The 25,485-nt window shown below is 35.3% G+C and overlaps 1 protein-coding gene across 1 annotated transcript in view; it reads right to left on the bottom strand.

Annotated features, from left to right (window-relative positions):
• The window catches only part of ASCC3 (activating signal cointegrator 1 complex subunit 3), a 288,876-nt gene that overhangs the window by 239,319 nt on the left and 24,072 nt on the right, over positions 1–25,485 (bottom strand). The window contains exons 4-5 of the mRNA XM_080665788.1: positions 22,871–23,430; positions 2,691–2,811 (exon numbers count right to left, since the gene is read on the bottom strand). Coding sequence (XP_080521914.1) covers positions 2,691–2,811; positions 22,871–23,430 — 681 coding nt within the window. The remainder of the gene's footprint in view (positions 1–2,690; positions 2,812–22,870; positions 23,431–25,485) is intronic.

Here is a 25,485-nt window from a genome sequence, read left to right as displayed (position 1 = left end):
CAAATTCCAAGATCTAATACAGAACAAGGAAGGCATTAAGCATAGCATTAAAATGGGAAAATCAGCTTTCTAAATTCATCTTAAGTCAAATCTTCACTATTCTCAGACATTTGTCACTACCTCATTACATGATTTTGAGTAAGTCATTTTAACTCTCAATCACATGAAAAAACAACTCTATGTATAATGGCTTTTTGTAAGTCTCAAAAAAGGAAAGTGAGAAATAAAGATTCATTACATCTCAAAATTATAAAGTAAGATATAATCTCATCTATATACATTAGGACTACTACATTTTACAGTTCTAAAAAAAAGTATCTATGTCTTACATATCTTACTTTCTAAGTAAGTCTCATAAACCTATTCTAATGATTGAATTTATAACCTACTAACTTTCAGTGTTAGAAAAAGAATGCAGCCCTAACCAGTTTGGCTCAGTGGATAGAGCATTGGCCTGCGGACTCAAGGGTCCCAGGTTCAATTCTGGTCAAGGGCGTGTACCTTGGTTGTGGGCACATACCCAGTAGGGAGTGTGCAGGAGGCAACTGATCGATGTTTCTCTCTCATCGATGTTTCTAACTCTCTATCTCTCTCCCGTTCTCTCTGTAAAAAATTAATAAAATATATTTAAAAAAAAGAATGCAGCATTATAACAGTTTCCACATGTACTCTGAACTAAAAGAAAATTAAATTGCAAAGTCACACAATCAGATATTAAGCAGAATTTTAAAAACACAACTAATGCCATCCACTTATTAAAAATGAATGTCAAAGATGTTGTGTGTGAAACTGAATACTTTTGGTGACATACTAAATGCTACATTAATGTTATTAATATTTTAAACAAATATGATAGTAACAAAATCCTGTTATACACACTTGTGATTTTATACTAGTAAATAAGGAACTTAAAAGAAGAAAATATGTCTACCTCAAGAATAGCAATATAAAGCCACAATCAGAATGTACAGAATATGTGTCCTGTGAGATTGAACATAATCCTATATAATAAAACCCTAATATGCAAATTGACTGAACAGAATGACTGGTCGCTATGATGCGCACTGATCACCAGGGGCAGACGTTCAATGCAGGAGCTGCCCCCTAGTGGTTAGTGCGCCCCCACAGGTGGAGCACCACTCAGCCAGAAGCCGGGCTCATGGCTGGTGAACGCAGCAGCGAAAGCAGGAGCCTCTCCCGCCTCCTAAGGATTCCTCGGGGGAGCAGGCCCAAGCTGGCAGGCAGACATCCCCCAAGGGGTTCCAGATTGGAGAGGGTGCAGGCCGGGCTGAGGGACACCACCCCCACCACATGCACAAATTTTGTGCACCCACTAGTTGAAAAATAAAAAATAAAAGTTGGATTAATTTTAAAAAGGTGAAGTCGATAAGTATCTCTATACAACTCCTAGAAGGTTGACAAAAATGAACACCAAATTCTTAGAATTTTTATCGCAAGACTAGATATTTAAACTCATGCCTTCTTCTCTGGCAGATACTTATTCTTAATGTTCCTAAACTCCGCTGGCTTATTGCAGAGTTGGATGAAGCACTAGGTGGGAGCCCTGTTAAACCAAGGCAGTTTGTAAGTATTCAATACACTTAAAGAACCAAAGACCTATAGAAATACCAAGTAATTAATACCAATTCTTCAAAGTTTCTACAAATCTCCAAGCAGCTCAAGGAAACCATCAGTAATCAAAGTATGGGATAAAGGAAATCAATATGAAATTTTGGATGTAAATCCAGGCTTTTTTTATAATTTCCTTTTAGTGCCATACTCATAAATGTGAGGAAAAGGTGGCATAATATAGAAGAAGGATAAATGTTGATGAGTTTGAAAAAGGGTGTTTCATTTCTTATGCTCATACACTTTTTAAAAATTCCAAACTGCTTACAAGGCTGTCAAGAAACTTTTAGATATAGAGCAGAAATGTTTTCCTGATTATCATTTAAAACCTGAGTTTGGCATCAGTTGTGCCAGAGTAAGTCAGGCATGTTTATAGTTTTGGCTCCCTAGACAATTCTCTGCGGTTTAACAATATATGTAATACATGGCAATATAAATGTTCAATTCGCTAAGTGGGTAACTATTGCAGTTAAGTAGGAGACTTGCTTCCTTGCATGTATGCTTAAAATTTTATATTGAATTATCAGGATGTCTGCAACTTCCAGTCACTGTTCAGCAAAAATTTTAAATGTAGGGGTGTGTGCGCTTATACATGTGTATAGAAAATTATAGTGAGAAGAGAGAAAGACAAAGAGGGGGAGGGGAAGCAAAATGTTAACGACTGGTAAATCTACATAAAGGGCATGTTCATTGTACAATCCCTGTACCTTTAAACAGGTTTGAAAGTTTTCAAAATAAATAGTTGGGAAGAAATTATAACACTACTTGGCCCATACTAATGGCTATATGTATTTGCTTTTAAAAAATGTTTATCTATTCAAATCTGCTAAAAAGAAAACCTATACCATATATAAACATAAATAGAATCTTGGCCACACCACCGTTTTTAGGGCATTGATATTTGTTTAATACATTGCCATATCTAAAATCTAATTTTAAAAGATGTTAACAGTAAATTATATAATAAACCAAAGGATATTAAAAGTATAATTATATTAAAAGGCTTTGCTAACCAATGCATTTTTCCTTTAAATTAGAATCACCACTAAATTCTTTCTTACCTTGAAAAGCTTGCAACTTATAGTCATTTGAAGAATTAAGAAATCTATCCACAATTGTAATTCTGTTCTGAAGAAGCTTCTCAATCAGTTCAAATCCATCAGGTCCCAGAAGTTCAAATAGCTTACAAGGGGGAGAAAATCACAACATGTTACCTCAAAATTAACTTTTTGAAGTTATTAATACCCTAATTCAACAGGGTCCTACTTAGAAAAAAAAAAGCTTTACAAAACAACTTAGGAAAGAAAAGTAACCTCATATTGCTAAGGAGCTTTCGACTTTATCAAGGCTATCTGCAATTATATAGTTACAGAACACGACTCAATTTTTAAAAAATAATTACGGCTTACATATAAAACTCTACATCACAGAATATCAAATCTTTACATTTGGTTTTTCTTGACATAACCAAATGAAATTCTGAAGTTATTTTGCTTTTTCAACATACTGTTCTAGTTTTCCCAAATAGAGTACAATTTTTCTTACAACTTACTACATAACAGTTATCTTTAAAGAATCATCAGAATGTTTTAATCATGACATGCCAAATTTTCAGTGTTTAATGATTAAATTTTATTAAATTATTTTACTAATAATTAATTTTCAATGCTTATTAAATCCAAAATCTAAAGCACGGTACTGCAAATGCTTTATTTAACTTCATACAAAGTCTCCATGCATATCCTCCCCAACTATGCAGAGCGGCTGCCAAAGTTTAAGTTGATTCCAGAGTGAGAGAATGAGTTTTAGGATTCAGAGACTTTCAATTACAAAACTCTATGAAATAACTGTTCCAAAAAGCCTACAGGTTTACTCAAGTATAGTTTTGGATATTATTTTTCTCCTGTCTAGAAATGTTATACTCTAATTTTGCATGTGAAGATTTTATATTTACCAAATTCTATCTGTTCTCAGATATTCCACACAAATAAAAACACTATTAAAAGTAGAAATTTATGTTGAGTATATATGAAACATCAAATATTTAATAAATAATTTATTCTTGCTGTTCTTTTTACAGACATTATCTACACACAAGGCCATCCTTCTTTCATCTAGCCTCCAATCATGGAACAGCTCTTCCTCCGGGCAAAGCATCATGGAAAATACTGGGGCCCCAATCACTCTCACCCTGGTTCTCACAGCAGTGATTCCACACAAGGAGACGCAAGCCTCCCCCACTTCCATCAAGTATCCAGCTCCTAAAGCAAGGCTGTCACTCAGAGAGACGCTTTCCATTGTCCCCTCCCTCAGCACCAGAGCTCTGCCTCACAGATCTTGGGATGTGTGTGTGGGAGAGGAGAGGGGGAGAACTAGGCCATAAAAAGAATAGAGAAATATGTAAAACAGAAAGCAATTAGTGGCTGTTTAGAGTTCAGGGGGGCAGAGGTGGAGGGATAGAAGCTAAAGGTTTAGAATTGCTTTCTGAGGTGGTAAAAATGCTCTAAAATTGACTTTGGTGAGGTTTGCACATATCTGCGAATATTCAAAAAACCATTTATTTGTGTACTTTAAATGGGTAAATTATATGGTAAGTGAATTATACAGCATGGGGCAAATGTAGGTTTATAGCTGCTTAAATGGAAAATAATACAATCCTATATAATAAAAGAGTAATATGCAAATTAACCATCACTCTGCTACAGCCACCAGCCACGCCCACCAGCCCATCAGGAGCGAATATGCAAATAAACCCAACCAAGAAGGCTACGGCCACAGAGAGCAGGAGGGAGGCTTGGGTTTCCCCAGCAATGGAGGAAGCCAAGCTTTCCGCCTGCCCTTGCCGGCCTAGGCCTCCACTCAAGGCTACAAAGTTTCAATGATAGCAGATACATAAAACCAAACAGAAATGGCAGCAGCCACGGAGCTGGAAAGAGCAGGAGGCTAGGGTTGCCCCCGGTGATGGAGGAAGGCAAGCTTTCTGCACACCCTGGCCGGCCCAGGCCTCCGCTTAAGGCTACAAAGTTTCAATTATAGAAGATACATAAATCCCCCAAAAAATGGCTGCCGCCACGGAGGCAGCAAAGTTTCAATTGTAGAAGATAAATAAACACCAGATACCAGGGCCTCCGCTTGGGTCGCCAGGGGGCGGGGCCAGCCTGCAAACCACCACAGGCCCCTCGCCCAGGCCGCCTCATGCCCCAAGGGAACCCCCACCCTGATCCGGGACACCCTTCAGGGCAAACCAGCTGGCCTCCACCCGTCCACCAGGCCTCTATCCTATCTAATAAAAGAGTAATATGTACATTGACCATCACTCCAACACACAAGTTGGCTGCCCCCATGTGGTCAAAGATCCTGCCCCCATGTGGACACAAGATGGCCACCACAAGATGGCCAGCAAGGGAGGGCAGTTGGGGGCGATCAAGCCTGCAGGGGAGGGCTGTTAGGGGTGACCAAGCCGGCAGAGGAGGGAAGTTGGGGGCGACCAGGCCTGCAGAGAAAGGCAGTTGGGAGGGACCCAGGCCTGCAGTGGAGAGCAGTTGGGGGGGACCAGGCCTGCAGTGGAGGGCAGTAAGGAGTGACCAGGCCTGCAGGGGAGGGCAGTTGGGGGGGACCCAGGCCTGCAGGGGAGAGCAGTTAGGGGCAATCAGGCTGGCAGGGGAGCAGTTAGGCATCAATCAGGCTGGCAGGGGAGTGGTTAGGGGGTGATCAGGCTGGCAGGCAGAAGTGGTTAAGGGGAATCAGGAAGGCAGGCAGGCGAGCAGTTGGGAGCCAGCAGTCCTGGATTGTGAGAGGCATGTCTGACTGCCCATTTAGGCCCGACGGGCAGTCGGACATCCCTCAAGGGGTCCCAGATTGGAGAGGGTGCAGGCTGGGCTGAGGGACACCCCCCTCCCCTGTGCACAAATTTCGTGCACCAGGCCTCTAGTAATTAATAAATAATAATACAAGAATAAACTGTTTTGTGAGCTCACTACTTTATACCTACTTTTGCTTCATCCTGTATATCAATAAGGCTAATTTTTTTAAAAAATTATGAAACAGATGACTTAAAATACTAAAAGTAACAAAAGATCCCTTAGTGTTGAAAGATAAAGATTAAATATAATTTTCCCAATAAGTATTTTAACTGTTTTGAATTGCTGTTAGACACAAGCCCTGTGCTTATTAAGGGTGATAATCCAAAAAGGGTAATTGCAATACATATTTACATTGTTACTTTTCCCCAAACACACTCCAAACAAATTGCAGTAGGAAATGCTCTCTACATAAAACATGAAATGTCCTTTATATCCTATCAACTCTCAGAGAATGTGTTAATTCCTAAACTGAGACCATTTCTTCCATTAGAAAATAATTCCTTTTGGCAGAGTTACCTTTTTACATATTCTTTGCTAGTGAAGGTTATTTAATCTGAAATTAAATGTTCACACATGATAAATTAGAGATTCTGGTTAAAAAATTTTAGTCCACAACATAATTTTAAGATCACAGTACAAAGAGCACATTATTTATACAAAAATAACACACCTAAGACCTAGCAAAAGGGACAAGGAGGCTCTTTTGCTTTGAATAGCAGAACTTCCATAACTCCAAGATGAAAAATCCCCAGCAGAATTCTGAGATCAGCTGCCATCAGGTTTAAAGCATTCCTAAAATTATGCTTTCCCTAACATTTGCCATTTTTATCCACATTGAGAGCAGGTGCAGCTCTTGTTCAAGATTTGCACTACAAACTAATTTGGCAGCGAGAGTGACTGTAAAGGTACAGCTGTCTAGATCACTAGTCTATGCACTGACAAAATTCCAGATGCAATCAAATTGAAAAAATAAGGGGAGGGAAAGGTATCTGTGGGCACAGAAACAGACATCAACTACAGAGTTTTAAAGAAAAAAAAGAGAATGCAGTTTTCAAACAATACAAAAGCATGTTTCACTATTCTGGCTATAAATTAAGGATATTAAGATTTTAAAAGAGACACAATAGGAATAGACAGGTAACATCCTTTTCCTGTTAGATGTTAAAGTCATTATCATCTATTAAGGCTTTCTAAACAGACAAAGGTTCTCAAAGTTCTTACTGTTATTATGAATCCTTTTTCATTAAATTAAATAATTTTTCATCAAATTAAAATGATGAATGGAAACAGTCAAAAAGTTAACCAACAGAATATGTTTCTGAGATGCCAAATATTTCAGAACGTGTGCAGACTAACTTAAAGACATTACTTCCTTGTTTCTTATTTAACAGATGAATGTAGCTTGTTAATCTCTCAGCAAAAGTAATCCCCACTTTCCACTGTATTCTGGATTATGTCATTTTTTATTGCAATTGGAAAAAAGCTATAATGGATGCTCTATTAAATATAATCATAAACCTTTAAATAATATACCAGGAAAAATTATACTATAAATCTTACGAAAATGGTATAATAAAAGATATAATGGACCTAAATAAGAAAGATAAAGCTATACTCAAGGGGGGGGTACACAGAGATATGCTGAGGGTTTGTGAAACCACAAAATAAATAAAAAACATATTGGATTTTGGGTTCACTCAAGTATTTAGAGGCAAAATATTTCAAAGGAAAATACCATTCTGGTCATGTTAATGTCTTGTTTTAATTCTACTTCTTTGGTTAGTAAAAAATTGTTGAATAAAATTATTATTTATATAATCACTAAAACAGGCTTTAAAGCAGATAAAATTTCAATATTTATAAATGGTTTGTCAGTTCTATTTTTGTTTCCAACTAGTCAATGTTAAAGAATTCATTGAAAGTCAACAAACTTCCAATGGCTCTGCGAAGATCTAAAGATGAAGTACTGAATTGAACTGAACTTCAGAACATCACAAGGTGTGAGTCAAAAATATGGAAGTATATTCAATCACATTTTAATACCACTAATAAAGTTAAACATTATTTTTAAAACAGTATTCTTTTTAATTCGCCATTTCTATGTATGTTTTAGAAGTTATAATATAATCTACATAATTTAAAATTAAATAACTACATTTATATCAGGGATGCATTATCACAAATGATTAGAGGGTAGGATAAAAAAGTTTGGAGACCAATACTTAATGTATCATTCTCTTATAAATGTTTTTTACAGTTCAACAGTTTTCTGATCTGGGCATATCTTATAATCAATATCTATATTTAATATATTTTATGAAAGTTATTAAATGAATTGTGTTTCTGAAAATTGCTGCTGCTTTATAGAATTTAAAAAATACATACTATGAATAATCCACTGATACCATCACTGCTCATATTTTCAAAACTATTGTATAATTGCATTCTAAGTCAGCAACCCAGTCATTACATACTTTATATTATCCCTTGTCGGTCAACTGAATTTAATAATTTAACGAGTTTATGAATACTAGTATAGTAGTTTAGGGTAGGAGAATAATCAGCCAGGGCTCAAATTGTCAGCCTGTTAACTAGGCTTTAGGACTTCAGATGTCCTTTCTGAGCCTTTTCTCATTTGTACCGGGGAAATAAGAGTACATATTTTTCATTTGTACTGGGGAAATAAGAGTACCCCTTTTAGGGCTGTGATAACTAAAAAATGTCTTTGACATCATGGCTTGCATATAATAAATTAACTTTAGGTATTTAATATTATCAAATAAATGAATACTAAACAAGGAAATAAGCAAAGTACACAAAATAATCTGCTATCATGATAATAATTATTTCCCAGGCAAGGTATTAAGTGTTATACATATAGAGCATATATTTTACATTGTGTTGATCTGAAGAAACATTAAGTAAATCTTTGCCAAGATTTATCATTTAAAAGTAATCATGATAGAATGATTCAAAGAAAACACTACAAATGTATCTAGTAATCAACTATCACATGTAACTAATATTAACAAAATATATGTGATATGCATATTTATTTCAGCACTTTTTTCCAAGGAAGTGTGCTCGTGATTATAATATGTACATGGATATATTCTGACTAATTTCTGCTCGTAAATTATTCTTGATTCAATGGTGAAATTAAATAAAATATATCCTGGCACTCTGTAAAAAGCAGCAATAGGTTTGAAACAACTCCATCTAAAACTTTATTCATTGGTTAGATCACAGATTCTGAGTTAACCTTCCTGCCCACCATCACTATGTCTCCACTTCAATCTGTCCTGTACTAGGACCTAATAATTTCCCTCATTGTCAGCTTTCACATACACCTTCCCTAGAAATTACAGTGGGGTCATCTAAGCTCAGTTTGGAAGGGACCTTCGAGAACACCTAAACAAAGCTCTCATAAGAGCAATAATTACTGTCATGGGAGGGCAGAAATAACAGGACAGTTGAAAACTTGGGCCTGGAGACAAAAAGAACTAAATTTAGTAACAATACCTAATTATATGACTGAGCAACTTTCTTAAGCAATCTGAGCCTCACCTATCTCGTCTGTTTAAAGAAATTACTATAGTGTCTCACAACAAGTACTCAAATACTGCTGTTACTGAGAAATTTTTTTCTGGCTAATGAGCATCCAACATACTTCTGCCAGCAGGAAATCTTATAAGGCAGTTCATGCCACTGCTAGACAATGTTAATTATAAAATAAAAAAAACCAACACCCTTCCTCATATTGAGCCCAAACAGTCTCCCTATAGCTTTCACCTATCACTACTGTGCCCTCTGGGGTTACAGAGGATGACCTACAAGACGGCCTTTCAAATACCTGAAGATAAGGCAAAGTAGTTGCACTTCATGCACAAGTTACTTTTTCCCCAGGTAAACACACATAAATTCCTTATTAGTCACATAACTTGATTTCTAGATGATTCTCCATCCAGGCTCCTTCAAAAAACCTTTTACTGAGCCTCTTAAAAATTGGCATCCCAAACAAAACATATTTTAAATATAATTTGATCAGAGCAGGTGACAGAGACTAAAACAACTTTGTACTAGATGGTAAACTTTTCTGAACATAGCATAAATAGTAACAACATCATGAATGTTGTTACTAAATAAAACTGAATGTGTAACTAAATAAAAACATTTGGGTTTATGTTTGTTCCACAGGAATTCCAAGTTAACCAAAATTCCCATATTCTGTACTTTGTGTAAATTTTGAGCCCAGAATTTTCAAATGAATCCCTTATTAGATTCACTTTCTTCCTGTTTCTTCTTCCCGTTTTTAAAGAGCTTTCTAAATCCAGACTCTGGCATCCATCATGTCAGTAAACATTATCAATGTTGAATCTGTCCTGAACACAGCTCAATGACTATGTCTTCATGCAAATTATTGATTAAAGCACTGAGGACAGGACAAAAGTTAAAAAATTGCAGGGAAAAAAATGAAGACTTGGCCCCAAAATGGCAATAAACCAATACTTAGGGACACGTTTTTCAATCAACTATTAACTCCATCTAACTGTATTAATCACCAGTGGAAGGTTCTCTATCTTGTTTGTCCAATTCAGATACTTCGTTGTTTAACATTATAGCCACTAGCTACATGAAGCTATTTATGTTCTCAGTAACTGCAATTATACAAAGTTGAAAGTACAGTTCCTGTTATATTAGCCACATTTCTAGAGATCAACAGCCACATGTGGCTAATGGCTGCCATGTTGGAGAGCAAACAATATTTCAATCATTGTAAAAAGACAACACTGTTCTAGATGTTTTGTTTTTACTCTAAAATGCTCTGCTGAGATCTAGACACAATATATTTACATAGCATAATTTATGTCTAGTTGTATCATTCTATCAAATTAGATATTTTTAAAGCCTGTAATTTTATATTGAAGTTCACTCTTTGTGTTGTACATTCTACAGGTTTTGGCAAATGTATGACTATTGCATGTATCCATCATTATAGTATCACACAGAATAGATTCACTGCCCTAAAAATCCCTTGTGCTCTACCAATTCATTCCTTTCTCCTTTCTTTCCAACCCGTGGCAACCAGTGATCTTTTCACTGTTTCCATGGTTTTGTCCTTTCCAAAATGCCATACAGTTGGAATTATAATGAAGCCTTTTCAGATTGGCTTATTTCACTTAGCAGTATTCACTTATGTTCCCTCTAAGTAACCTGATGCATCATTTCCTTTTATCACAGAATAATATTCCATTATATGGTTACTAGTGGCTCTGCGCACAAATCCATGTGCTAATAGCTCTCCGCTACACAGTAGCTCGCTGCCCACCCTCCTGTAGTTCTCCCCCGCTCACAGCTTGCTGCCCCGCCCTCCTGTAGCTCTCCTCCAATTGTAGCTTGCTGCCCCACCCTCCTGCAGATCAGTCATTACCGTCATGGCGTAACAACCATTTGCATATTACCTCTTTATTATATAGGATTCCACCATTTGTTTATTCATCCCCTTCCCCTCCCCCACCCCCATTGAAAGGTATCTTGACTGCTTCCAAGTTTGGGCAATTTATGTCTTTATTTTCTTATTTCTTTAAATTATGCTCTTTACATATATTATCATACCCATAAAAAACGGAAACAAGTCCTATTCAGAGACATGCTGAAAGCATATTACTAACTTGTATACTTATTTCATTTTTCCTTATTTTTCCAATCTACACTAACAAAAGAGAAAGATGCAAATTGACTGTACCTTAGTGACGCCCACCAGCCAATCAGGAGTATGCAAATTAACCCAACAAAGATGGAAGGTTAATTTGCATACACAGGCGCCGAGCGGTCAGGGGCGGGGCGCTTGTGTTGTCGCCATGGCGACAACGCAGGCATTCCACACCACCCCAGCCACTCCAGGCCTCTGGGCAGCGTGGGAAGGCGGAAAGGAGGCTCTGGTGCAAAGGCAGAGAGGTGGCTCCAGGCTGGAGCAAAGGCAGAAAGGTGGCTCCAGCCGAGTGAAGGCTGTGCCGGCAGCCAGGGGAAGGAAGGCCCATTCTTGCACAAATCTTCATGCATCGGACCTCTAGTCTTTCTATAATAATACATATTACTTAATCAGAAAATATTTTATTTTTAAATAATACAAACCAGTTTCTAATTTACCATTTTTTTCACATTTTCTCTATTAAGTACATAAAGCATCACTAACTTAGTAAACAAAAATTTTTTCACACATTTATCACATTTAGAGTAAACACCAGAAATTATATAAACAAAAAAATCTCTTATCATGTAGACAAATCAGCTAATAACTAAAGTACAAAGGCCAATAATCAGACAATTTAAACTTAATTTCCTCTATCAAATCTTATTTTTCAAAGGAAAAGCCTTGTTTTATCAAACACAATTTAACCACGTGGGAATCACTCTAACATAAAACACCTTCTAAATGAAAAATTATTTTAGTATAATAAGATTAATAATTCTTGTTTCATAACTGCAATAAAAGTAAATGTTTTTTGTTTTAAATATATTTTATTGATTTTTTACAGAGAGGAAGGGAGAGGAATAGAGAGTTAGAAACATCGATGAGAGAGAAACATCAATCAGCTGCCTCCTGCACACCTCTCACTGGGGATGTGCCCGCAACCAAGGTACATGCCCTTGACTGGAATCGAACCCGGGACCCTTCAGTCCACAGGCTGATGCTCTATCCACTGAGCCAAACTGGTCAGGGCAAAAAAGTAAATGTTTTAACTATCTAGTCACTTGAATTAACAAGAAAATTCTTTAGCCTAATATCTAACTGAAACTAAGAGGAATGGAGATGCATTAAGTGAAGGGTGCTCATTAGAAGACATCATTCTGAACTAAGCTAATTAGGAAAAGGAATAGCAGCTTATGCATAAAAATTAAAAATTTGCTTGAGTATCTAAATGGCAATATTTATCAAATGGAGCAAGTGGATGAGATATTATATTCTAAATAAGCTAATTTCTTTGTATATCAAAAGAAAATAAACATCTTTCAGATAAAGAAAAACCCATAGCTCCTCATTACACATTTAATATTTGTATGAGAATTATTTATTACAGTTCGTGGTAGACTGATAATATACAAGCAGTAATGTTTAGTCTTTTTCCTTATTGGCAAAGACAATAAAAAAATACAGCATTTATCATGGGATCTTTCTATTTGGGGGATTTGAAATGCACTAAACTCTACCTACACAGAAATTCCTACACAGAAATTTAATCCTCAAAAATATTATAGTACGCATCACTCTTTCTGGGTATCAGCTGATGTATAAAATGCATAAGGAACTAAGTTATGAGAACTATTACTCATATAAAACTGAAGACAGGATTAAAAGTACAAAAATAAAGCAAAACATAAGGCTTAACAATAATATAAGTAATAATGAGTTCCTGGTTTGGTGGTGGTGTTTTTTCCAGAATGATCAAAATACTTGTAAAGGTTGTAGTTATTATTCAAAAGACATAATGGAAAATAGTTAATTTTCCGTTACCTTGAGGAAACTTAATAGTTTAATTTTAACCCTAAGTAGAAAGAATAGTTGAGTGTGTATTGATCACTATTGTGAAGTATAATTGGCATATACATTCTATGTACTAAATTTATTTATTTTACTATTTTCAAGTTTTAGCTAAACCCTTAAACAGTTTATCACAAGAAAAAATATGATAATCCTATAAGGATAATAAGAGTCATTTCTTTTAAAAACAACAACACTAAAATATATTTTACTTTTAAACATCTTAAAATTTCCTTGAAAAACCCTTTCCTTTTATGCTTAAGATAGGAAGGGATGATGCCTTCTTAAAAAACAAGTATTAGAGATTAAGATGAAGAAGAAAAAATGGCACAAAATTCATGCTTTAATAAACTTCCTCTAGTAAAACAAAAAAAGAAAAAAATCTAATAGACACTTCAAACTTCAAAAAAGACAAATATGTCCCTGGACCAGAAAATTAAGCAAACCAGGCACAAAAGTGCCTGAGATTAAAGTGACAAGCTGGGCTCCAGCTCTGGACAGCAAGGCCAAGTGTTGGGCTCCTGTGTGGTACCCTAGATGGAAACTGCTCCCTACAATTGTGAAGCTGCAGCTAGGCTTAGTTGGAAACCAGGGTATGGACATAGAGCTCCACTGTTCATGAGAAGGGGCTGAAAAGAATGATATTTGGGCCCACGGTTGCATGGGAATCTAAGACAGGGAGAAAAAACAATTTGGTTGAAAAAAGCCAGAAATCAACTTAAAATTATAAAATTTATGAAGAAATCTTACACTAAAAATGATGGTTGATAAAATCAATAAGGGAACACAAGTTCCCTCCAGAAAACAGTAATATGAAACGATGTGACAAAATACTTTAAAATAAGTAATACTATGAAGCTCAAACAAAGCAGTTGCTTCCATTAAAATAATTTAGGAAATAAAAGAGGGTATATGGAAACACTATAATTTCTATTAAATGTTTCTATAAACATAAAACTGCTCTAAAAAGTCTATTAATTTTATTATTTACTTTTTGTTGTTGTTGTTAATCCTCACCAAGGATATTTTTCCACTGATTTTTAGAGACAGTGGAAGGGAGGAAGAGAGATACAGAGAGAGAAACATCAATATGAGAGTGACACATTGATTGGTTGCCTACTGCACAAGCCCTAACCAGGGCCTGAGATTGAGCCTGAAACCCAGGTACATGCCCTGGACCCAAATTAAACCCGGGACCCTTCAGTCAGTGGACCAATGCTCTATCTACTAAGTCAAACCAGCTAGGGCAAGAGTCTATTAATTTTAAAAAGATGGTATACGATTCAAGAAAAAAAGGACAAAGCTATTGTCAATCACAAAAATTATTCTCTTACTATTGATAACCTTGTGCAAAGTTGAAGGATTATCCATTTGTGTTTTAAACAAATACTATCTAGCAAACTGCCTTATATATAAGTAATGAGCAATATGGGGTTGCTGTCTGTCAGCATTAATTACTGGGTCAAAAAACACATAGCTTTTGGAATATCTCATTGCAATCTATTTTATTTTTTCAGACACAATTAATCTTCTTGAGGTCACTTTACTGTATATTTTTAGAATATTTCAAATATTATCATGATTATTATTAATAGCATAAGAAAGAAAACAAGTAGTTGTAAACAGATTAAAATGTTAAAGGAGAAACCCATTTCCATTGTGAAAGAAATGCATCTCTTATAACTGGATGTAGCTTGAAAGCCATCAGGCTTGTCCCAACCTCTTAGGTATCTAAAGGTTGTTAAACTGTCAGATATCTTATTTTAAAAATAATACATGCTACAAAAAGAAAAGCTAAAACAGGTGGGAAAAAAGTAAAGACCAGAGCAACAAAAACAAAAGCCAATTCTCTGAGTACAAAACAAAGCATTCCTCTAGCAAAAGTAAAAAATCCTAGAGAAAAGGCAGATAGAAAGAAAGGAGCAACATAAACTAAAAACTAGTTTAATTTTTTAAATAAGAAGACATTATAAATATCTTTACAGCCGCCCTAACCGGTTTGGCTCAGTGGATATAATGTCGGCCTGCGGACTGAAGGGTTCCAAGTTCGATTCCGGTCAAGGGCATGTACCTTGGTTGCGGGCACATCCCCAGTAAGGAGTGTGCAGGAGGCAGCTGATCAATGTTTCTCTCTCATTGATGTTTCTAACTCTCTATCCCTCTTTCTTCCTCTCGGTAAAAAATCAATAAAATATATTTTAAAAAATAAAAAAATCTTTACAGCTAAAAACTCGAGTACTCAGATGAAATGGCTAACTTCACAGAAAAATATAATTGACAAACTTGATTTAAGAAGAAATATAAAATCTGACTAAACCAGCAACTACTGGAAAATCTGAACTGGTGATCAAAGTCTTCTCCAAAAAGACACCTGGCCCAACAGTTTTCAAAGCATACTAGTATCCAACTTTCATGAAAGAGATAATCCCTTTCTTATCGAAATGTTTGAAAATAGAAAGAGAAAAGGAAAAAGCTCCAGAAGCTTATTATATGAAGCTGGAATAACCATAAGTATTAAAATAGGATGATTTACAAATTCTCTATTCAGGCTGGGATTCTAAGCATAGTAGGAAGATAGAAAAACCATATATAATGTACCAGTGTCTACCCAAGAAAGCCCCAAGAAAAAAAGGAGACATTCTGATTCTCATAAATTTAACTAAAGACAATAAATGTATTTCCTTTTTAATTACAGGAGGCATGCATGTAGCACTTGTACTATATGTAATAAATGGTATACATTATACATTGCGGTAAGCCTATGCTTACTACATTCAATTTAGGGAATGTCTTCCTTTGAGATAATAAACAATTTTAGATTTGCATGTAAAATTAAAATGACATACGAATTAAAAACAAAGAATAATGAAGTACAGTTAGAGAAAACATTTAAAACTGAATAACTTTGAAAAAGTTTTGAATTAATAGTCCATGTTGAACTGAGTACTAAAATAAAGCAAAGTATATTATTTATAACATTATAAATTATTCTTAGTTTGGTTTGTGGCATAATAAGTTACTAATATTCATACATTCCAAAACAAAATCTTAAACATAAAAATATGACCATGAAAATGAGGACACCACTTACTTAGCATTTATTTTTCTCTCAAGGAAAATGTGCTAAGCAAATCTGTTTTTACATTGCCAATAAATTAGATAAATTATATTTTCATAATAATTAATGCTCATTATTTATAGGTACTTAATCTAACACAATAATGTAACAAAGCTAAAATCAAGGTCACTTACAACTTAATTAAAACTATTTGGAATGTGAACAGTATTTATGCCCCACATATTATAATTAATTATGTGTATAGTAAGTAAGGTTACAGCTAAATATGACTATATGTATATTTAAAAGCTTACTTTACATTTTCATATACATAACAAATTGACACCTTCCTTGATTCAAAGAAAGAAGATACGCTGATTTTAATTGCCTTAGAGAAAACAAATTTACAGCTATCATATGCATGTATGTATGTGTATATATGCACATGAAGATGAACAAAATGCATCAAATTTTAAATATTCAAATGCTTGCTTACAGCAATTTCTAAATCTAATAATCAGACTAACATGTTTACAAAATGATCATTAAAACATTATCCAAAATGTTTATCTAAAATACTATTAAAACACAGAAATGTATCCTTTATTTTACTAATATGCTTAATTTTATTTCTTTCTCATATCAATTTATTACAGATATCTCTCAATATATGCAACCCATGTGTTCCTCCAAATTAGTCATAACAACACTCATTATATGAAATGCAATTTTCTTGCCCATTTCTCTTTTATTTATTTATTTTTTAAATATATTTTATTGATTTTTTACAGAGAGGAAGGGAGAGGGATAGAGAGTTAGAAACATCGATGAGAGAGAAACATCGATCAGCTGCCTTCTGCACACTCCCTACTGGGGATGTGCCCGCAACCAAGGTACATGCCCTTGACCAGAATCGAACCTGGGACCTTTCAGTCCTCAGGCCGACGCTCTATCCACTGAGCCAAACCGGTCAGGGCCCATTTCTCTTTTAAATGTATGTATGAAAGTTTTAAGAGGAGGAAGCTTAAAAAACAAGACAATGAGCCTGGGTTGGTTAAACTTTTTTAAATTACCTTTTTGTCTCCCAAAACCTAAGAGTACCTGACACACACAATAGAATGAATAAATAAATGAATGAATGCCAAAAGAGAAACTAAGACAAAATGATAAATTTGGCAAAATGTCTTACTCTTTGAGCAACCATTTCAATTAAGAGCAAAATATTTTGGAATCTATTATTGCCACAAATTGGAAATCGCAAGTAGTTTTTAATCCTCATTTTGAGTTTAACTTAACATATTAATAATATATTTACCTTTCCCCCATATCTTAAATAAGTCATCAAAATCCAACTCTCTACAAGTTCCAACAAAATAATCAGTCAGCAAATACAACTTAACCTTCAATAAAAGATCTCATTACTTATATTTAACAAATTTCGAAAATTAAAAAGGTTTACCAAGCTGAGAGCTGTCCTCCACCTTCTACCCTGAGGTCCTAGTGATAATCCTTGAACCATCCGTCTTACACATATAGCTCTTCAAATATCATGTCCATTCTCCTATCCCACCATAGCTTTCTCTTGGAAAGTATAACCAAATACATTTTTTTTCAGGTCCTCATCATAAGACATTATTTCTATTTCCTTTACCAACCAACCTGATCACTCTCCTCTAGACCTTCAGTAGTATTCTAGCTCCCTTTAAGTGTGGTGACCAGGTGCAGACTGAAGAGTTGAAGTGAATTATCATCACCCATGTATAAGATTATTTTTTTAATAATAAAATTTTATTATTTGGTAGATATATAACACTACTTACAATAGGTAATACGTATGGAATAGTTGTACTTACCATCTGTTAGGCACTATTCTAAGAGCTTCAAGAGCTTTATATCATACTAGAGGCCCAGTGCACGAATTCGTGCATGGGTAGGGTCCCTCAGCCTGGCTGGCGATCAAGGCCTATCTGGGGGCCAGCCGGCCAGGCCAGGGGGAAAGGGAGGTGGAGCCGCGGGAGGGTGACTGGCCGGCCCCCCAATCAGGGCCTATGGGGGGTCCTGCCGGCTCGGGGGAGGGACCATGGGAGGTTGGCCTGCCAGCCCCCCTATTGGGGCCTGGGGGGAGGGACCACGAGAGGTTGGTCGGGTGGGAGGAGAAGGGGAAGGGGCCACGGGAGGTTGGCCGGCCAGCGTGGGGGGAGGGGCCACAGGATATTGGCTATGGGAGCACACTGACCACCAGGGGGCAGCTCCTGCATTCAGCGTCTGCCCCCTGGTGGTCAGTGCGCGTCATAGCAACTAGTCGACCGGTCGTTTGGTTGTAACAGTCACTTAGCTTTTATATATATATACATTACATCATGCCATATATTCACAGCCAACCTATATGACAGCCAATCACTTTTTCATGTTAACAAGTTAGAAAACTGTAGCTTAGAAAAGTGGTTAAACTTTGTTAAATTACCTTTTTGTCTCCCAAGTCCAATGATTTATAAATAGCAGAGCTGGGATTCATACACGTATCTAACTTCAAAGTCCATGCTTTACCTACTTGAATATGTAGTTCCCATGGCTGACTCACACAGAATTTATTTTTTATATATACAGCTGCTAAACCAGATCAGTCTTTCTCGAATTCCCAGTACTTCTGGTTACAAGTATATGAACTTGTATTTATCTATTTTATCATGTCATATTCAGCCCATCATTTTAACAATTAGAGCAATAAAATGGGGGGAAAGCAACATACAGCTAAGATAAATAACCAATATGGCTAGGCTTTCCCCAACATAAATTATAAAACTTAAGAGACCTGTTAATATCAAGTGCAATACTTAGTCACTTTGACCTTTCCTAAATGTTATGTTCAGCTACAAGTAGAGCAAATAATTCTTGCGTTTTCCTTATAAAAAGTTTCATCCCTTATGAAGTACAAAAGAATACCCTAAAATGATAGACAACGTGGAAGTAACAAAAACCTTGGGAGAAAATGACTATATCCCTATAGAATATGCAATATGGGCATATTCAGATATGTATCCACAAATTAAACAGAGAAAAGATACATATGATCTGAATAACACTCTACCCAAAACCACTGAGATTAAATAGAAAAAAGTTTTTTGTTTTTGTTTTTTTTAATGGGAGGTTCAATCATGTCTTGGGGATTGCCTTTCTAAGCATAAAAGCATAGGAAGATTACTAAAAGGAAAAATGGTAGACTTGCCTACTTAAACCCTAATACGACTGCCAAAAAAATTTAACCTCATTATAAATTTTTTAGAAATAATAAATGAACTTCAATGTCATAAAATAAAAAAACTGGCAATTCTCACAAGATAACAGTTAGTAGCCTAAAATATATTTTAAAAAACTTTACCTCGGTAGTGATAAAAATGTAATTAAAACTGAGTTACCATTTTCTCTCTACTAAATAGGCAAGCGTTTCTTTTTTAAAGTATGATAGGACTGGAATAGACCTAACTAAGTACAGAGATACTCTTATACATCACAGGTAGAAATACACACTGGCAGATTCTTTCAGGCAAGTATTTTGTTAGTACTTTTGGATGCAAACTTTTCACAGATAGAAATATATTCAAGGGAAAATATGTATGAGCAAATATTTAGCATAAGAGTCTTTACTGTAAGAAAGGCTAGATATAATAAGCCTTCAATAGCAGAGTATTAATTTAATAAACTAATTTATGGTGATAAATGTAATACTCTGCAGCCATTAAAATGTATCTATAATAATAAAAGCGTAATATGCTAATTAGACCAGACAGCCGAACGACCTTCCGGATGTCCTTCTGGACGAAGCTGGGGCTGCAAGCGCCGAGGCAGCTGCCGTGGCTGCAAGGGCTGAGGCAAGCCACGAGGCTGTGAGGGCTGAGCCTCTTGCACGAATTTCGTGCATCAGGCCTCTAGTTATATAATAGAATACTGTCTTAAAAATATGTATATAAGTGACCAAAAAAACATTCTAAATTACATATACTGTATAACCCATTTTTAAAGTATTAATATTTTAAAATATATATACTCCAAAAGATGACTTAGTTACTTTAAACTGTGTGCTCTAAATATTTTATAATAATATGTTTCTTTTAAAATTAGAAAAATAAGCAAACTTGTGCTAAAAATAGGTGGTATTATTATATGGCACAAAAAAACTTTGTTTTCCCCCACAACACTGAGAAGAGGAAAAAAAAGAGAGAGAGAGAAACAATGATTGGATTATTGGATTATATTAGAACACGATGGCTGACCTGGTAGCCATAAACTGAAAAAATTAGAGGAATATGAGAGAAATGTAGCAAAACCACAAAAAGAATGAACATATTGACAAATATGATTCAAAACCTGCAATAGTAGGGTCTTTAAGGTTAAATCTCTAAAAAAAAAATCTAAGCATACAAAACTGGGAGAAATAACAAAGAGAGTCCTTTTATCAAATGTATGAAGCAAGGAAATAAAATCAGGACATGTTCTTTCCTTGGGGAAGAAGAGAGAAGCAGTCCATTCTCAATTTGCTTGCATCTTCTCCAACACAGAATATGAGCTTACAACAGGAAAGAGCATATCATAAACACTGAATGCTACCTATGGTAAGGGGAAAAGTAGTAATGAATAACCTAGCCTCTTCAAATAAGTTCAGATATTCACACCCTGATGCATCATATTCCAAAGTTTAGGAACTGCTCCCAGATTTGACTTCAGAATCCCCGTTATCTATGAGAAACAATGAAGAAAAACAGAAATGCTAGATAAAGGTAACCCCTCCCCCAATTTAAAAAAAGAAAAAGAACAAGATATAAGTAGTAGACTGTGAAAACTACTTAACTTACTTAAATGTAAGCTTAACATCAACACAGGGCAATGTAACAGAGCAAAGAACAGAACTCACCAAGTGTCATGAAAAAATGCAGTGGACCCTTGAACAGCATTGGTTTGAGAACTGTAAGTCTACTTACACACATTTTTTTTCAATAAATACTGTAAACGTATTTTTTCTTCCTTATGATTTTAACTTTTTTTCTCTAGTTTAGTTTATTATGAGAATACAGTATAGACTAGACATAACATACAAAATATGTATGTGATAATCAACTGTTTATGTTATTGGTAAGGGTTCCAATCAACAGTAGGATATTAATAGTTAATTTGGGGGGGGGGGGGGTCCAAAAGTTATAACACAGATTTTGGACTGCATGGTGGAGTCAGCAGGGTTGTAAACCCCTGCACTGTTCAAGTGTCAAACTAGTCACAATACTTTTTCCTATGAAATTATTAGGTTAGTTGTTCTTAGATTGGCAAAGCAACTGAAAGTTTGATAACTTTGAAGTCAAGATGGTGAAAAGCATTCTACATGTCAGTACTGTTAGGTCTATGGAGCGCTAGCACTGAACAATTGCATCCAAATACAAAGACTAAGAACAAAAAAATATAACTTCCACCATATGCCATAGGATGTCTTTTTAAAAAAGAAACTCTTCCTTAAATTAGGACACCTTATTATATGGATATCACCATTTGGATAGTATACTAGACATGCAAATACTATGCGTGGGAAAATTCTACAATACTAAACATTCTCTAAGTTTTAAAGTATAATTTTACCAAATGGCAGATTATCTATTCAGACTTAGGGTTAGGGAAAGGGCTCTCCTAATTATTTGATGTAATGAATATAGAAAAAGCAGCACATATATCATCCTCATAGCTGAAGGGACACTATTTTAATTGAACCTGGTTGATGCTAGTATCCTTCTTATTGTTCAGCAGTACTAAGACTACCAAGACTACTAGTAAGAATGTATAATACTTGCCCGGCTGGTGTGGCTCAGTGGTTGTGCATCAACCCTTCAACCAAGAGGTTGCTGGTTCAATTCCCAGTCAGGGCACATGCCTGGGTTTTGGGCTCAATCCCCAGTAGGGGGCATGCAGGAGGCAGCCGATCGATGATGCTTCTCTCTCATCAATGTTTCTATCTCTCTATCCCTCTCCCTTCTTCTCTCTCTAAAAATCAATTAAAAAACATATTTAAAAAAAACAATGTATAACACTTAATAGGAGAACCTTTCCATAAAGCATTAATGTTAATCATTCCACACAATATTTTAAATACACTATTCTTCTAAGTACCAAAAACATTATTATACTCTTCTGACCAAACTGCAGTATACACATTAAATCAGTGGTTTTCAAAGTGTAGTCTAAATCTCCAAAATCCTTTCAGGAAGCCATGAGGTCAAAATTATTTTTATAATATAACTAAAATATTATTTGCCTCTTTATTTTTCATCCTTCCATACGTATAAGGTGAGTATAATCTTCCATGGAGTATAAATCAGATTTAGTATTATTTTAAATGATTTTGTAAACAATTATTAAAGCATTTACTATATAAAAATTTGTTTTTAATTTATAACACAATATCAATAGAGTATACAAACAACATAAAGAAAAACTATCAGGTCCTCAGTAATTTGTATAAGTATAAAGGAGTTTTGAGAACAAAAAGTCTGAAAATCACTATATTAAATCATACTAATTATTCTATATCAAAATTTCAAGATTCTGGAAACAATTATAATGCACGTAAGTATTAAAAAGTATAGTCTTCCCTCAGATGGCAACCTAATCAAATAATTCCTACTGAAGCACAATATTAAGAAGTACTTTTTTTTTTTTTGCTTACCACCCATGTTTATAAAAGCTATTTCATATAAGATAGTTCACATTAGTGTAAAACTTCAATAACTTCAACTATACCTCATTCTGAAGTTCATCACCACTTTTAACAGAAGCAAGCATATCATATAAAGTACAGCAAAGATCTTCTATTCTTGTTGCTTCTGCCATTTCATTTAAAGTTGCATTTAAGTACTTCTCCACTTCACACCACAAAAAGGAGTCATTTGTTTTCTCCACAGGTTTGACCTCCGGGGTGGAATGCTCCCGGAAATGTTCATTCAGAAACTTCTTGTAATCTAGGCTTATAGTTTTCTGGGGTTCACCATTTATTGGCAGCTCATCAAAGTAGTCCAAATCATGCATGTCAAATGAAAATGTTAAATTATTACCAAATAAAACTCTATCACCACATTCCTCTTTTGTCATCTGGAAAAGAGCAGCAAGACTGTCTTGATGAAAATGAGAAGTAATCCGACTGGTAGCATTACAAGCTGCAGTGGCAGATGATGACGGAAAGGGACCAAACATCTGTTTGATAGCCTTTGTCTCACTGTGACCAACAGAGTCCTTCAAATGAAATGTCTTGAAGAGAAATGCAGCCGCATTTTCAATTGCTTCTTTCCCATTTTCCATTCCAACTATTCGAAGATAAAAGAAACAGTATTAGCTCAAGTGAATTATAGTTCAAGTAACCATTAAAAAAAAAAACTACTAATAAAATTTTTCTGGATAAGCCCAGCAGTAAAAACATACTGGTAAAGATAACCAATTTAAGAGCAGAAAAGCTCCTTTTAAGTGCATTCCCAAATTTTCAAAGAACTGTATTAGGTAAGCAAATCATTGTCAGTAATTATTCTATATCTAAACAGAGAAACTACCTAATAACACTTTACCTCTCTTTAAAACTTATTTAAAACCAAATTTTAAAAACTGATTTGATGAGTAATGGTATGATTCATTCTTTATTTTGGCCAAGTAATATGCCATTTTTTAAATCATATTGATGGGCACTTTTCCATTATCTTTTTTATAGAAATAAGGCTGCAATGAACATAGGAATGCATATATCTTTTCAAATTAAGTGTTTGGATTTCTTCAGAGTAAACTGAAACTTCTTTAAGAAAAAAATAAATTCATGTGATTCATGTGAATCAAAATCCTTTGATCAAAACTATCCACAGTTGGCTTAATCATTATGATTTTAAAATACTTCTGGGATAGAATAATATTCAGGAAAGACAGATTTTAACAAAATCATGCTTAGTAAGGAAATATCACAAGAAAGTGTTTTCCTTTGATCACAAGTAACTAATACTCAGAAACTTAATTGGATAAGGTTAACTTTTAAAATGAAATTAATGTGGTTCTCCACTGAGGTTTTAGAAAATGTTTGTAGAGGGCCCCCTGGGAAGGCACATGGGCATTCCTTAATTATTGTCAGCTGAACCCAGTGGCGTTGGCAAAGCCAGGCCCTGGGAACACACCTTGCCAAAAGGGCAAGGGTGTTGTCAGCTTGACCTTCATTTCAGCCCATGGTGTGGGGAAGTGGTTTTGATATCTAAATCCAGCCTAGCACCAGGAATGCTCAGGGCCTACTCAAGAATGCAAATAATCTCCTTTTGTCTTGACCTTTTGGTGAAACTTCCTGGTATTTGATAATAAATCAAATAAAATAAACTCGCTGTATTGGCTCTGGGTCCCTGTCTCTCCATCAGAAGAGGACGGTGGTCCCACCCGGTCCCAGCTTTTTCCTTCTATTTCTGTGTCTTGTCTCTTTTATTTCTCAATCCCTAGCCGCCCCTACTCAGGAACTGGACCCGCTCTCTAGCTGCGCTGGACACAGAAAGAGAGAAATACCTACAATGTTATTCATAGAAGATTGAGGAATAAATGCCTCAACTCAGAAATGTCTGATTATAAACTATTTTTAGTAATTTAGTAATGATTTCTATGAATTTTATTAACTATAAGATGGAAAATGTCAAGATTTACATAGCCTTTTAGAGCCACATCTCAGCACTCTATCGTCTGAAAATACTTTTGAGGACAATAATTCTGAAAATGACATAATTTTTAGAAAATATAAAAAATGTTTGAAATTAATATCTATTTACTATATCTTATGCTAATTTGCTTATATAAATAGAATGAAACAATATTTCCTTAGATCATTGGTTCTCAAATAAAATGTGCCTCAAGCCCTGGCCAGTGTGGCTTGGTTGGTTGAAACATTGTTCCATACACCAAAAGGTAGCAGGTTCAATCCCCAGTTGGGGCACATAAGGGAGAAACAGATCAATGTTTCTCTCACATTGATGTTTCTCTGTCTCCCTCCCTTCCTCTCTTTCTGAAATCCATGCATGTCCTCGGTGAGGATTAAAAAAAAAAAATCCCACAAAAACAAACAAACAAACAAAAAAACACCTTAAATTGTATATCAGAATCACCGGGGTTCTTGTTTAAAACCTAGACTGAGGGTCTTCTGTCTCAGAGTTTCAGATTCACGCCGCCTGAGACGGGGCCTGAGAATGTGCATCTCTAACAAATTCCCATCGGTTCAGAATTTAAAATATGGTAATTATTAATCCAAATTAAGAAAAAGAAAACACATCTCCATTGTATCTCTTTCTATATCCTGCTAAAATTGTAATCTTAGTTGGATAATGCTTCTTCACAAATGTTAATACCCTTGC

This window comes from Plecotus auritus (assembly GCF_963455305.1).
Source record: "Plecotus auritus genome assembly, chromosome: 4".
Classification (NCBI taxonomy): domain Eukaryota; kingdom Metazoa; phylum Chordata; class Mammalia; order Chiroptera; family Vespertilionidae; genus Plecotus; species Plecotus auritus.
The sequence above is the reverse complement of the archived record's forward strand: the minus strand, read 5'-3'. Positions and strand labels throughout refer to the sequence as shown.